Below are 13,355 nucleotides of genomic sequence, written 5' to 3' on the forward strand. Positions count from 1 at the left end.
TGAGGAGAAGTGAAGTATCAATACATGCTACCACACAGAACTTTGACAATGGTGTATTAAGTGAACGTAGCCAGACCAAAAAGATTGAGTGATACTGTATGATTCCATTTATATGAAATGTCCAGAATAGGCAAATCCGTAGTGACAGTAGGTTAGTGGTTGCCTGGGTCTAGGGGGAGGGAGGAATACAGAGTGACTACTAATGGATACATGGTTTCTTTTTAGGGAGTGAGATAGTGGTGATTGTTGCACAACCTTATGAATATTCTAAAACCCACTGATTTGCACACTTAATTTTTTTTTTTTGGTTTGTTTTGCCCCCTGCAGTGCATTCTTGCCTAATGGGGGTCCAGAGCTGAGTGATTAAATGCAGCCATCCATTTTAGCTACCAGGTCTTGGGAAATGAAGGGTATCTCTGTGACAAGTCTGTCGGGGTGGGGGGGCAACACATGGGTGTGATATCGTACAAGCTTTGATTGACAAAAAGCTTCTACTTCTCCTTTGCAGAACAACTGCTCTCAGACTTCTGTTCATTTAGGGTCCCTTTATCTGTTGCTATCCGCCTTAATTCCCTGTGGTGTTTGTGTGTTGTATCGTTGCAGTGCTGATGGGGAAGTGAAGCACTGCGTGATCTACAGCACTGCTCGGGGCTATGGCTTTGCAGAGCCCTACAACCTGTACAGCTCACTGAAGGAGCTGGTGCTCCACTACCAGCAGACATCCCTCGTCCAGCACAATGACTCCCTCAACGTCAGGCTTGCCTACCCTGTCCACGCACAGATGCCCTCGCTCTGCAGATAAAGAGGGAGTGGGAAGAGCGGTGGCTCTCTAGCGATTTTTATACAGTTTTTATTAGACTATGAGGGCATTCTTTCTACGTAGACTGCTTGTTTTGCACAAGAAGTGATTCTGTGAATGTGAAGTGGAGAGGCCGAGCAGCAGCCGGCCAGAATGGGGGCATACAGGGCCTGGGGTTCTCTGTGACTCACCGCTGCACTGACATAGGAAGCTGGGAGCAGATGCTGTTTTTTGGAAAGTCTGTTTCATTGGGGTTTTTATTTAGCCAGGCACCCTCAACAGAACACATTAGGCCTGATGGGGGTGAGGGTTATATCTGGAAGCCTCTGAGGAGTCCATGTCCTCTTCTGAGAGGCCATGTTGCTCTGAGAGTGTGGTGGGGCACGGCCCTTCTTTCTTCCTCCCAACAAGGCGGTGGTTTTGGTTCGGTGGTAGAATGGCATTTGGTGAAAAAGACAACCAAAGGAAAATGGGGAGGCTTGGGATTTCATTTAAAGAATCTTAATCCATGGGTAAAAAACTTTCAGCCGAAGGTACTTAACCAACATCGTTTAGGCGTCAGCATCTCAGTAGCTCCTCCCTTTAAAGAAGCATTATGTTTAGAAACCAAATTGATCCCAGCAAAACGATTGTTGCCAGACTAAGGTCTGATGGAAGAAGGCGGCACTAGTATCTGAATGCACACTTCTGTACCAAAACTTGAAAGTAAAACTAGAGACTTTGTTAGTTTTAGCAAACACTAAAATTGGTCAGTGTAACTCCTTTTGCCCTGCCCTTGTTTCTCTGAGGTGAGGAAGTGTTCTTTTCGTGGGTTGGTGAGCTTTGAATCATAAAATGAAGTTGGTACTTGTGTGGTGTTTCCTTAGCCTAAAGAATGATCTGTTGTTTGAAACCTTTGTAACTTGTGTGTATGAGTAAAGAAAAGGTGCAATCCAGTGCTTTTAGATGGCTTGATATACCAAATAATGATGTAGAACAACATTCTTATATGTGCTTCCCCAAGTTTAAATGCCCAGCAGAAATAGTCAACATGGTTTAATTTCCCGTCATCTCCTGTCGTTTGCTGGGTAGGGCCCAGGGGAACCATAGGTGGCTAAGGCTGTAGCTGGAAGGGAGCCAGACTGCGGTCAGGGACTTCAGTAAATCACAGGCCCAAGGGCTCTGGTTTCCAGGGCGAGGGTCATACCACATTACCCATGTGCTTCCATACAGTGGTTTCTGAAACTTCTGCAAGGAGAGGAAGGGATGGCTTGGAGTTTAGACTGTTAGCCGAAGCCATCTGGAAGCTTTTTTCTTTGCCTTTTTTGTGATCCTGCCATTAAGATGATGTGCACAGACTGTCCTCATGCTCCAGTGGCCCTGATTTTAGGCCAGGAATCTTCTGCTTCATGTGATTTAAGCCTTCCAGCTGAGTGAAGCTGGGCAAATGGAGCTGGAGGCAGCCTCTACTCCTACCTCCATTATGCGCCACCCTCCTCAGTCAACACTCGTTTGACAAATAGAGTCCAGCTGCCTCTGAGCCAATCCTAGAGCCATAATAGGCTCGAATGAGTCAGCTGTTTGAGCCCAAAGCTGTGCAGTCAGGCATCCTGGCTGAGCTACAGAAGTCAATATCTGAGTCTTGGTGAATAAATAAGGTTTACACCTAGGGAAACTCTAGTTTTGGGGATGAAAGAAACAAATTTTGCTTTCCCTGAGCACTTATCTTGGTGACAGGATCTAGAATGGACCATGACATAGAAATAGATTAAAAATTTGGGGGAGAACCTCCAGAGTTACTGACAGTGAAGATAGAAAGAAAAGGGGCATATCTTTGGCTTTTCCTTGGTTATGTTGCAGTTTCAGGATTGGGTGAGGCAGACAAATGAAACCCCCTCCAGTGTCACTGTTCTGACCTAAGCCCTTAACTAGTTGATAGCCAGCTGAAATCCCTTCCCCATATTGCCAGATTGCTGAACCTGCTTAAGCAGCTAGATGCTCAAGATTGGGTGCAAGGAATCCCTTCTTTCTGGTACTAAAATTTAGTGTGTCCTGGATATCTCTTAAAATAAACGAAAAGGAGAATGAGGATGAACCATGTGTTGCTCCTTATCAGGCAGCGTTAAGGGTGTGCAGGGAGAGCGCAAGCGCCATCTACCATCTACACTTGGGCTGGCTTGTGGAGAAGGGCTACTCATTTTTAAGTCATACATTCCTTCACTTTTTTCTTTCCTGTTTTTCATTACTGAATTTGTTGCTTTGTGGGAACTAAGACCTAGGGATCATTTGAGAAGTTGGAAAGTATCTTTTCTGAGGAGTTGCCATGTGATTTGCTTGATCTTGACCAGTGGAAATGGCATAGGGACCAGTCTGCTAACCACTTAGAGGGGTAGTATGCAGCTCTTTTACTCCATGGTCTTGGCAGCAGGTCTTGGCCTCCTTCCTCAGAACCTAGCTCTGTGTGTTATCCCATGATCTGGGCCCTGGGATTCTCTCTCGGCATCTTAACTGCAGCCTCAGTGAGGCAGAGGGTAAAGAGACAGACCAAGACCAGAGGGGCTCATTGTTTTCCTGGCTAGAGAAGCTGGCCACCAACACGGAAGCAGCTTGGGGCTGGCTGGACACTGGTCAGAGGCCTATCTTTTCCAGGTCGAGCTTTCATCACAGAACAATGCTCTGTCTCCATCTGGCCATAGATGCTAACTAAGCCTTGGCCATACCTCAGGCCTGTATAGGCTAGTGGTGTCCTTACCACTGATTTGGTCAAGGTTGAGGACTTCTGATTACTGCCCCTACCCTGTCTCCAGGCCTCGATGGAATCCCCGCTCATTTTGGACCCTCAAGTGCTTTGCAGAAGCTCTGAGAGCCAATGTGGTGTCTTCCACCGGTCTCCTCTTGCAGCAAGGAACCAGCCTCATGGGTCCTCTTGGGCCAAGAATTGCATCTGGGCAATTACTGGTTTTTCAAGTTGGTCTCTTGCCAGTTAAGACTCCTTAGTAGATCTGTTTGAGGCTTCAATGGCCTCAAAGCAGAGGGTCCAGATGGGGGCCTGGCTGGGCCCTCTGCTGTCACCTGCTCAGCCTTGCTCTAACTCCAGCCACTTGTGACAGACAACCTTGTTTCCTTACAAACTCCAGCATGTGACTTTGGTGCCCTGTTGTTACTCGTGAAAAACCTATTCTTCTGTTGTCTTTGGTGTAGTCAAAAAAATTCATGTAGTTACGTAAAAATATCAGATTTACAAGGAAGCCAACTGTATGTCTTGTGTTGGGACAATTCATAATGTAGTTCCTAGACCACTTTTGCAAATTGTTCTTGTCACCAGGTGTGTTCAGACATTGCTGTGCAGTTGTGGGGGAGGGTGGGGGGAAGGTGAGGGGAGATACTTTTTGGTCTTTTTGTTTTTTACCTTCCCCAAGTGGGGACAGTCTGGCCAACTTGCTCCAGTAATACAATAAAGACATTGCAATAAAGCACCTTTTTGTTCTCATGCTATGGAGGGGTGGGCTGGGCGCGCGGGGGGCGGGGGGGCGGGCAAAAGGAAGAGGACTGGGGTATTGAAAAACCCCAAAGCTCCCAAACCTTCTCCGCCGTGGCACCAAAAAATCAAGATCAGTCCTGGGGTTGAATTGGGGTTACCAGAGGCTCTCTTCTTCCCCTGAAGAGGAAGTCAAGCCTGTCAGGCATGATGCCAGAATCCTGTCCACCAACACAGCACACAGGGAGACTCAGAAACTAACCCTGATAAAGTTAAACGTGAGAGCCCTTTTGTCCTCACCCCATTCTTATCAGAAAGGCCACTTAATTGATTCTTAATACCTGTCTCTGCCCAGCAGTGTGTTTGCATGCTCTTTTGTGGGGACAGGGGTGTGGGCTGTCTTAGTCTGCCTGTCCTCTTGTTGCCCCCGGCCATCACCCTCTTTGTTGAGGTTCCTACATGTTGGGAACATAATCAGCAAACATGTGACCAGCACTGTGGGCAAAGGGCACCGCAGTTCTCATCCTTGTCACTCAGGCCCCACTCACCTGTGTACTGAATTACAAATCAGACTGAAGGGCAATAATCTATTGTTCTAAATGACCTTGCCAACGTCCTTCCTCCCCACTGCACTTAGCTACATAGCACCCTGAAGGCCACTGCTAGGAACCACGGATGATTTCCCCTAATTCCGAGAGCTTTTCCCACCCTCGGCATGGGATGCTCAAACTCCTATCTATCTCCAGCCCAGTCCTCTCTTCTGAACTCCACCTGCTGGCGGGATATCTCAAATGGGGCCTTGGGTGTCCCACAGGACTGCAAACTTTTTGTCTACTTAATGAGTAAACATATGCTTGGCTGTGAATTCCCTTACCTTCCTACCACCAAACCTATAACTGGTCTGCATCCACATAACTCCTCTCCCTCTCACCTGTCAAATTACAAAAGGTAGCCCTCCTCCAACTATAAGCTAGTCTCTCCACGTGTATTTTGGATCCTATTTTCTCCCATCTTCTCAGGAATCTCCTGTGAGTTCTCTGTTGTTTCCTCTCAACTGGATGATCCATTTAAACGTGGTTGGCTGTCTCTCACTCCACTTGCTCAGTCTCTACTCAATCCTTTATCTCTTCAGAGCCTAACCTTTTTAAAAAAACATCTAAGTTTGTCTTTATTTCGTCACCTCCTCAAGCTTTTCAGTACGGGTCCCACCACTACCTGAAATTGCTCTCCTTGATGTCTTAGGTAACCAGCATTGTGACTACTCTGTGAAAAACTCTGCCATTGACTCCATGATCATCTCGTTTTCCTCCTGCATCTCTGACTGTTCCTTTTAATTCTCCTGGACTCTTAAGTCTCCTGGGCTCCTCTGGCCACCTCACTTATGCCTTTTTCCCTGGCAGTTTTATCCACATCCATGAATTCACCTACCATCTCTAGGCCAATTATACCCATCGTTGTTTCTCCTGCCCAGACCTATGTTGCGAGGTACCTCACATGCAACGTATTGAACGCAGGGTCACCACGTAGCCCTGGTTCTTTCATTATTTCATATTTCAGTGAATGGAAATACATAATTCATCTGGTTATATAGGTCAGGAATGTAGTCATCATCTTTGATACCTTTGCTTTGTGTCTACATAAAACCCACCACCAGCCCATATCAATTTTACTTTCTAAATAGCAAAGATACCCAACTTTTCTCTCCAACTTCACTGTTTCACTATCTCTAACAATACTGGAAGGCCTCCCTTTTATCATTCTTGCCCCCTCAAATTCATTTTCATTATAGCAACCAGAGTCATCGTTTCAAAATAGAAATCTGGGAATTCCCTGGTGGTCCAGTGGTTAGGACTCGGACTTGCGCTGCCAGGGCCCAGGTTCAATCCTTGGTCGGGGAACTAAAAACAACAAAAAAAACTAAACTCAAAACAAAACAAACACCAAAAAGGGCCTCCCCCGTGGCACAGTGGTTAAGAATCTGCCTGCCAATGCAGGGGACACGGGTTCGATCCCTGGTCCGGGAAGATTCCACACGCCACGGAGCAACTACACCCGTGCACCACAACTACTGAGCCTGCGTTCTATAGCCCGCGAGCCACAACTACTGAGCCCGTGTGCTACAACTACTGAAGCCACGTGCCTAGAGCCCATGCTCCGCAACAAGAGAAGCCACAGCAATAAGGAGCCTGTGCACCACAATGAAGAGTAGGCTGCTCGCCGCAACTAGAGAAAGCCCACACAGCAACAAAGACCCAACACAGCCAAAAAATTAAAAACAAAAAAACACCCAAATCTGAACTTGCGTATAACCATTAAATAACTTTCAATTGCTCTTATGGTAAATCACAAAATTCGTAAAATCATCTGGCTTCTCCCAAGTTCAGGATCTCATCCCCTACTTCAGTTACTCTTCATTTGGCTCCCTCCACTCAGCTAACCCCAGTGGCTTGGACCTTTTCCTTTTTCCTTCTGCACATGTCCTCTGTACAATCCCTATCTTCTCCTATGGCTTTAATTACCACCTATTGGCTGATGGCTGCCAGAGCTATGCGTCCAGCTCCCTACACTTCCCCTCCGTCTCGGGACACCTCCTCATTGTTGCCATCCTAGTTTAGACCACCACAAGGGGTCACTACATCATTTTCTCTCTGGTCGGCTTACTCCACTTGAGCCTCTCTACACTGCGGCCAGTGATCTTCCTAAAACCTAAATCTGATTATACCACTCCCAGAATTACCTTCCAGAAGCTCCTCACTCCTCAGGCTAATCGAGCAGTGTTTCTTAAGGGGAGCACCACTGGCACTTGGGGCAGCTGCCCTAAGCAATACAGGATGCTTAGCATCTCTGTGCCTACTCTTCGCAAACCCCTTCCTTCCCATTTCCAACTGCCCCAGGGGGGCAGTTCCTCCCTCCCAGGAACTGCTGCAAGATGTGCCCGCACCTCCCCCTTTACCTATGGTATGGTGCTTCTAACCAGATCCTGACCTACATGGGGGGCTGCCCCAGGCAACTAGTTACCTGTGTTCCCAGTGTCCCGTAAAGGCTGTCCAAGGATCTGCCGTCAGTGAATGACTGAAGGAAGGAGGAAGGGAGGTTCAAGAGGGGCCTGGAAGGCTGAGGGGACAGACATCTGCCACCACAGGCAGGGTGCGCCCTCTGGCGGCCACAGCCTTCCCGACGCAGGGTGACGAGCAGCTGCAGGATGCATGTCGCGCCCAGCCAGTACCCAGAGGCATTTTCCTGTCTCTAGGCCTCTTGATGCCTCTCCTTCTGACCTAGGCACTGGATTACAGAACAGTCAGTGCAAGACAGCAGTTTGGCGAGTGAGTCCTGCATCACCATGGAGGCCCTCTACCACAGCCCTGCCTCCTGTCCCTGGGATACCATCTCCCGACTCCTCCAATGGTCCCACAGCTGTCCTCCCCCTTCCTTCCACACCACCCACCCACTCACCAACTGCAGTCCTACCTACTGGGGGCTGCTCACATCAGCAATGTCCATATCCAGTGCTAAGGCCTACCTGAGAACAGCCCAAGAAGGGCTGACTGGCTACAGACATTAAGGGTTTATGACTAAATACGGAAGGCAGTTTCTCTATTTCACCTGGCCGCTCAGCATTTTACCAAGTAAGCTCTCCTTCCATTTAAAATCTCTTTACTTTTGGATTTTATGACTCTTCCTTGATGTCTTCTTTCTTTGCCTTAAATGCTAGTGCATTACTACTGATACATTGATGGCTCTCAGATTTCTAACTTCAGTCTAGATTTCCTTACTGAGTTCCAGACCCATGCACCCAAACTTCTGGATGTCCCACAAGTACCTCAAATTAAATATATCCCAAGTTCAACTCTTCACCTCCCTCTACCTCTTTTTCTCATTTACTGGCTAAGAGCACTCCAAATTAGGAGATAAATGTGGGTTCTAGAGTCAAGAGAGTCTAGATTCTAATCCTAGCCCTGCCCAGAGCTGCATGATCTTGCTCACGTTAATGTCTGAAAACCTGAGTTCCCTTCTCTATAAAGCAGGAATATTACTTGCTACATGGCCTTCTCTGGTTCTCCATCTCCTACAGAAAGTCTAAACTCCTAGAAGACTCTTAGATATGGCCCTTGCCTAACTCACTAGACCCATTTCCAGTCTGAATTACTTTCAGCTCTTTGAGTATGCCAGGTGTACGCCAAGTGCCGTACTCTTTGTCTGGACATTCTTTCTCACACTAATCCCCACTCTTCCAACCTAGCAAACTACTACCTATCATCTGTCCTCCAGGTTTGAGCTCAGATGCCCTAGTCTCTGGGAAGCCTAGCTGGCTTAGGCACCCTCCCACAACCGTGTCTCATTCATCACTACATTCTCAGCAGCAACACAGGACCTTAAGTTACATTTGTATTGACTGAAGGAAAGAAGAAAGCCAAAGACATAAAGATAGTTTCCAAGAGCGTGTATTACACAGGACTGAGTGCAAGAAATGGCAAACAACCTCTATGTTTGCTTTAAAAGCTCATCGGGTGCCAATGCCAAGTCCTGATGCTTCTGAGGGCTCCCTGGGTCTCGGCCCTTCTGGAGCAGGCTGGGCCCAGGCTCCTGGGTGAGGGGGCAGCTTTTGCATGGAATGTCCTGCCTCCTGTCACCTGAGGCATCAGGCACTTTGGTGATACCCGGGGCTGGCTCCTCTTCCTCTCTTTGTGTACACTCAGGCTCCCATAGCCAGCTCTGGCTGGGAACCTCACAAGGTAGATGGGCCAGCCCAGGGGCACTGGGTGGCCATGACTTCCCCTCCTGTCGGGGAGACAAGTTTGCAGGGTGGACTGGAGTTGTAGTTTCCAAATCCTGAGAGCTGGCCAGCCCATCTTCCATTGTTGCCTTTCTGGTTGGGGATGCCCTGTCAGGGTCTTCAGCAATGAATTTCCAGGACCACAGGCCCAGCTCTCCGGAGGTGGAGGCAGTGGAGCAACTGGCGGGGATGAGTCCTGAAGAGCTCGGACAAAGTGCTGTTAGTGCCTGGGTGTGGAGGTGCTGGGCCTTCCAGCAGCCTTCAGGGGGGATGGGGTCTGTGGGTCCAGCCCTACCCAGGTTGGGAGCTGATGACGAGGAGCTGGCAGCCTCTTCAAAGGCTTGTAGGATCCCAAGCCTCTTCTGGGGGACACTAGGGCCTTCCGTTCTGGGAGATCCCAGTGTGACCCCTGTCAATAGGCCTGGGACCACTGGGCCCTGGCTCCTGGGATCCCTGGGCAAGAAGGTGTCCTCTTCCTCACCCTCTCCTGCTCCTGCTCCTGTGAGGAGTGGATCCTGGCCCACTTCTGGGTTAGGTACCAAGCTTGGCTCCTGTACACCTTGGCTGTTCTCAGGCCCCTCATCAGTGTCATCTTCTGAAGAGTCAACCTCCCGGATGGCTTCCTGCTTCTGCAGCGACTCTCGCCGTTCAGCCCGGTCCTGGCGGAGGGTTCCTAGGGCCCGTGAGGGAGCAGCCTGCAGCACCCCTTTCCCTGGCAGCGCCCCCTTACCAGACAGCACACTCCTGGTCCCAACTACCTCCAGAGGGCTGACTTCCCTGGGTGGCAATTCCTTCTTTAGCTCAGGGTAGGGCAGGTCGAGACTATGTTTTCGAGAAGTGGCTAGCTTCTTCTCGGAAGCAGCAAGTGCAGCCGCCAGTTTCTCAGCTGACTGCACCCTCTTAAGTAGTGGTGAGCGGGGTGACTCCGCACTCCTGGGTCGTGAGAGTTGCCGGCCTAGGGGAGGCGACACGTGAAGCTTGGTAGGGAAGGCCTGGGCTCCGTGGCCAGACAGGGGTGATGGGGAACGCTGGGGTGAAGCTGCTGGTGGCGGAGAAGGGGTGTGGGCCAGTGGTGACAGTGGGATGCTGCCTGCTGACTTGCGCCGTGGAGAGCGGTACTGGCGTTGGAGCTTGGGCGCCAAACCGTGGAGGGAGCTGGGCCGTGTGTGCCCAGAGCCGGCTGGAGAACTGGGCACGCTGGAGCTGGGGGAGCTGCTCTGTGATGAATTTCCCCCCACTTTACACAGACAGACAGACAAACAGAGACACACACACACAGAGGCAGAGCAGTTAGCTCTTGGAAGTGACTGAGGGGCAAAACAGGGCTTAGGCCTGGAATGTCCCAGGATCATCAAGGTTACTCCACCAGTGAACCAGAGCCCAGGCTACAGAAATGAAGTCACCCTCCACCTCTGTCACCTCCTCCCCAAGACTGCCAGATCTTAAGGGGGTGGGTTGGATGAGAGCTTCAGAGTGGGATGAGCGGGAAGCACAGAGGGCCCAGGACTCTGCTACCTCCCAGGGGCTGTCTCTGCAACCAGCCCTTCATACCTGAATGCACAGCTTCAGGGGTCACCCTGTAGCCCTGAGTGGGAGATCGGGGAGAAAGGCTGTGGCTGTGTGTGGGAGAACCTGGCCCACTCTCCCCTGATGACAAAGAGCGGTTAAGGGAAGAAAGGCTGCGGCTGGTGTGGAGTAGGGATGCCTGCTTCGTGATCTTCCGGAACAGGGAGCTCCTTTTTCTGCTGCAGAGACAGGGGTCAGAGGCTGTCTGAGTTGGTGCCCAGTGCACAGCACACACTGGGCCAAGGGCCAGGGTCCCCAGCACACACTAGCACCTAGGTGGCTGAGAGCAGATCCCCTGGGCTAAGTCTGGCTCACCTTTCTTGCCCATCCTTGCCCCGGCTCCGCTTGCTCCTTCGGGCCATCTTGGCCTTGTAGCTGTCCTTCCGAGCTGGCCCCACTTTAATGGATGTGTTCTCCAGGGGAGTTGTTGAAATAGACACCTTGTTTCCACTCTGGGGATCAGAGCATGAGCCTAGGCTAAGGCCGTGGCTGTGTTCCTGCCCCTGCCCCTGCCCCTCCCCCTCCCGCTGAGTACGGCTGTCCCACGGCTTGAGCTTCTGCCCCTGCATCACCACGTCTGAGCCAGGGACCACCTTCCTTCTTCACAGATTAGGAAATGGCTCCACTGGAGCCCAAGTAGTTTGGGGTTGGGAAGATAGAGAAGAGGCTCACATGCCCTGTCCTCCAGTCCTACCCACAGCTCAGCAGGATCCCTGCCTTGGTCAATGAGGGTGTCGCCTTCCAGTGAAAACCCTTTGCTATGTCCACGCCCAAGTTCCGTGTGTATGTGCATCTGTCCTCAGTGTCAGGTATGTGTGCGCCCAACTCTCCCACTCCCCCATGGCCAGTCACAGACTCATAAGGCTGGAGTCATTCAGGGACCGCAGCAGGCGGCACACCCAGCACTGACCTTCAGGATCAGCTCCACCACCTCTGTATGCACCAGCCCGTGCACAGGCTCCCCGTTGACGTGTGTGATGAGGTCCCCCTGACGGAGCCCCGCCTCACTGGCTGGACCTCCGTCCTCCACGTGCTGTCCCGGGGAGAGAACAGTCCTCAGCCTGGAGCCTGAGCATGAAGGGTGGGGCCTAGCTCTGCTCATCGAGCTGAGACCCCTACCCCCCACTCTTTGACCCCTGAGGGTAATGTGGGCGTGGACAGAAGCAGGGACAGACAGGCCCTAGCAAGGGGAAGGAAGAAGAGTGATGAAGCTGGGAGACAACAGGTCTGGATGGTCAGACGTACCCACACCATGTGGTGCACGGTGTAGACGTCTGAGTCACCCATGTAGACACGGATGGCCCGCAGGGTGAAGCCATACTTCTTGCCGGCGCGGTGGATGATGATGGGGGGCCTTGAGCTGCTGAGGGCTGGCAGGAAGTCCCTGCTTGGAGAAGAGTCCCTGGACGATGGGTTGGATGACTGGGAATGCGGGGACATGGGGCTGGCCAGTGGAGAGCAGGTGTGGTGCTCTGGAGAAGGAGAAGCCGGGACTTAGTGCGTCCATGCTCAAGCCCGGCCCCTGTCTGGGCTGTTGATCCCACACAGCTCCAGTCACAGAGCCTGCCCCCAGCCAGGTATGTCTTCCCCGCAACCTCTGAGCAGCAAAGCGCCTTCGTGTGCCCAGACCCTCGCAGACCCCAGGAGGTGACGGGCTCGCATTTACTGAGTGCTTACTTATATGCATTAGGGACCACAGAAGCTCTTCATACATACTTGAACGTCACAATTACCCTATGAGTTACCATCATTAACATCCACATTTTTTGATGAGGAACTTGAGGCTCAGAGGGATTAAGCACCTTCTTCAAGATCAAGAGCCCTTCAGTGATGGAACCAGGATCTGCATGAGCCTCTGCCTCAGAGCCTGCGCTCATTACACGGTGCTATCTGCCTTCTGGAACACGCACACCCCCCCCAGACCAACGCACACCTTCAGAGACCCCTGCTCTCTTAACAAAGGGGCCACAGTGACACACAGCCTCTCGGATCCCTGCTCCTCGACACACAGAACACAGACACACCTGCTGGGTGCACACCCCAGCCACGGGCCCACAGAGGTTCCAAGGCCCTTCCTATGAGTTTTATCTTCACCCCCCGGGGGCCTCACCCGCAGGAATGAGGAGGGACAGGGCTGTGGCTGAGGCGGACTTGATCACTTTGTTGATGGGGCGAGCAGTGCGCTTTTCTATAGAGTCCCCAGAGAGCAGCCGGTGGCGGGCCCTGCGCACCGCCAGGTCGCTGATGGCCTTGGCTGTGGCTCCCTCAGCCCGCTGTGGGGTCCCGCGGCCTCCTCGAGTCTCCATGGCTGTGGACCAAGTGACCAGTGAGACCTGCAGTGCAGCGGAGCCTCCCCTCCTGGCCCCCTGCCGCATCCCCAGCCCAGGCCCTCTGGCCACCCGCTGGGCCACACCTGGACTGGAAGCGCTGCTCTGGCCAAGAGGCTCCTCATCCAGCTTCAGCCGCCGTTCCGCTGGCCGTTCAGGGGAAGGCCCGGATCCCCCCTCTGCAGACGGGGGTGTCAGGAGCCAGGCACCCTCCTGCTGCTGCCTCCGAGGGGGGCCGCCAGCCTCCTCAGTGCCCTCAGGGAAGCGAGGCACGTCCAGGAGGCCCGAGCAGTGGCGGCGCACTGTGAGGGGAGGGCTGGAGTCGCTCTCTGTGTGGGATGACTCAGACACTGACAGCCGCTTCCGTAATCTGTGAGACACAAGGCCTAGGGTGAGGTGGCCCCAGCGGCCTCCCTCCTCCAGCCCAGGCTT

General features: G+C 51.9%; 2 protein-coding genes across 11 annotated transcripts in view; one reads left to right on the plus strand and one right to left on the minus strand.

Moving 5' to 3' along the window:
* Positions 1 to 4,251, plus strand: part of PIK3R3 (phosphoinositide-3-kinase regulatory subunit 3) — an 85,331-nt gene extending 81,080 nt beyond the window's left edge. Inside the window, exon 10 of the mRNA XM_019937870.3 lies at positions 604 to 4,251. Coding sequence (XP_019793429.1) covers positions 604 to 802 — 199 coding nt within the window. The 3' untranslated portion in view covers positions 803 to 4,251. The remainder of the gene's footprint in view (positions 1 to 603) is intronic.
* A 4,431-nt stretch (positions 4,252 to 8,682) lies between these two features.
* Positions 8,683 to 13,355, minus strand: part of MAST2 (microtubule associated serine/threonine kinase 2) — a 194,700-nt gene continuing 190,027 nt past the window's right edge. For 8 of the 10 annotated variants that reach the window (XM_073790282.1, XM_033867333.2, XM_019937871.3 and 5 more), the window contains 7 exons: positions 13,010 to 13,293; positions 12,707 to 12,904; positions 11,842 to 12,068; positions 11,507 to 11,629; positions 10,912 to 11,048; positions 10,582 to 10,775; positions 8,683 to 10,267 (listed from right to left, as the gene is read on the minus strand). In XM_073790282.1, the coding sequence (XP_073646383.1) occupies positions 8,739 to 10,267; positions 10,582 to 10,775; positions 10,912 to 11,048; positions 11,507 to 11,629; positions 11,842 to 12,068; positions 12,707 to 12,904; positions 13,010 to 13,293 (2,692 nt within the window). In that variant the 3' untranslated portion in view covers positions 8,683 to 8,738. The remainder of the gene's footprint in view (positions 10,268 to 10,581; positions 10,776 to 10,911; positions 11,049 to 11,506; positions 11,630 to 11,841; positions 12,069 to 12,706; positions 12,905 to 13,009; positions 13,294 to 13,355) is intronic. The other 2 variants (XM_033867334.2, XM_033867341.2) reach the window with 1 other exon arrangement.

This window comes from Tursiops truncatus, chromosome 1 (genome assembly GCF_011762595.2).
Source record: "Tursiops truncatus isolate mTurTru1 chromosome 1, mTurTru1.mat.Y, whole genome shotgun sequence".
Lineage (NCBI taxonomy): Eukaryota > Metazoa > Chordata > Mammalia > Artiodactyla > Delphinidae > Tursiops > Tursiops truncatus.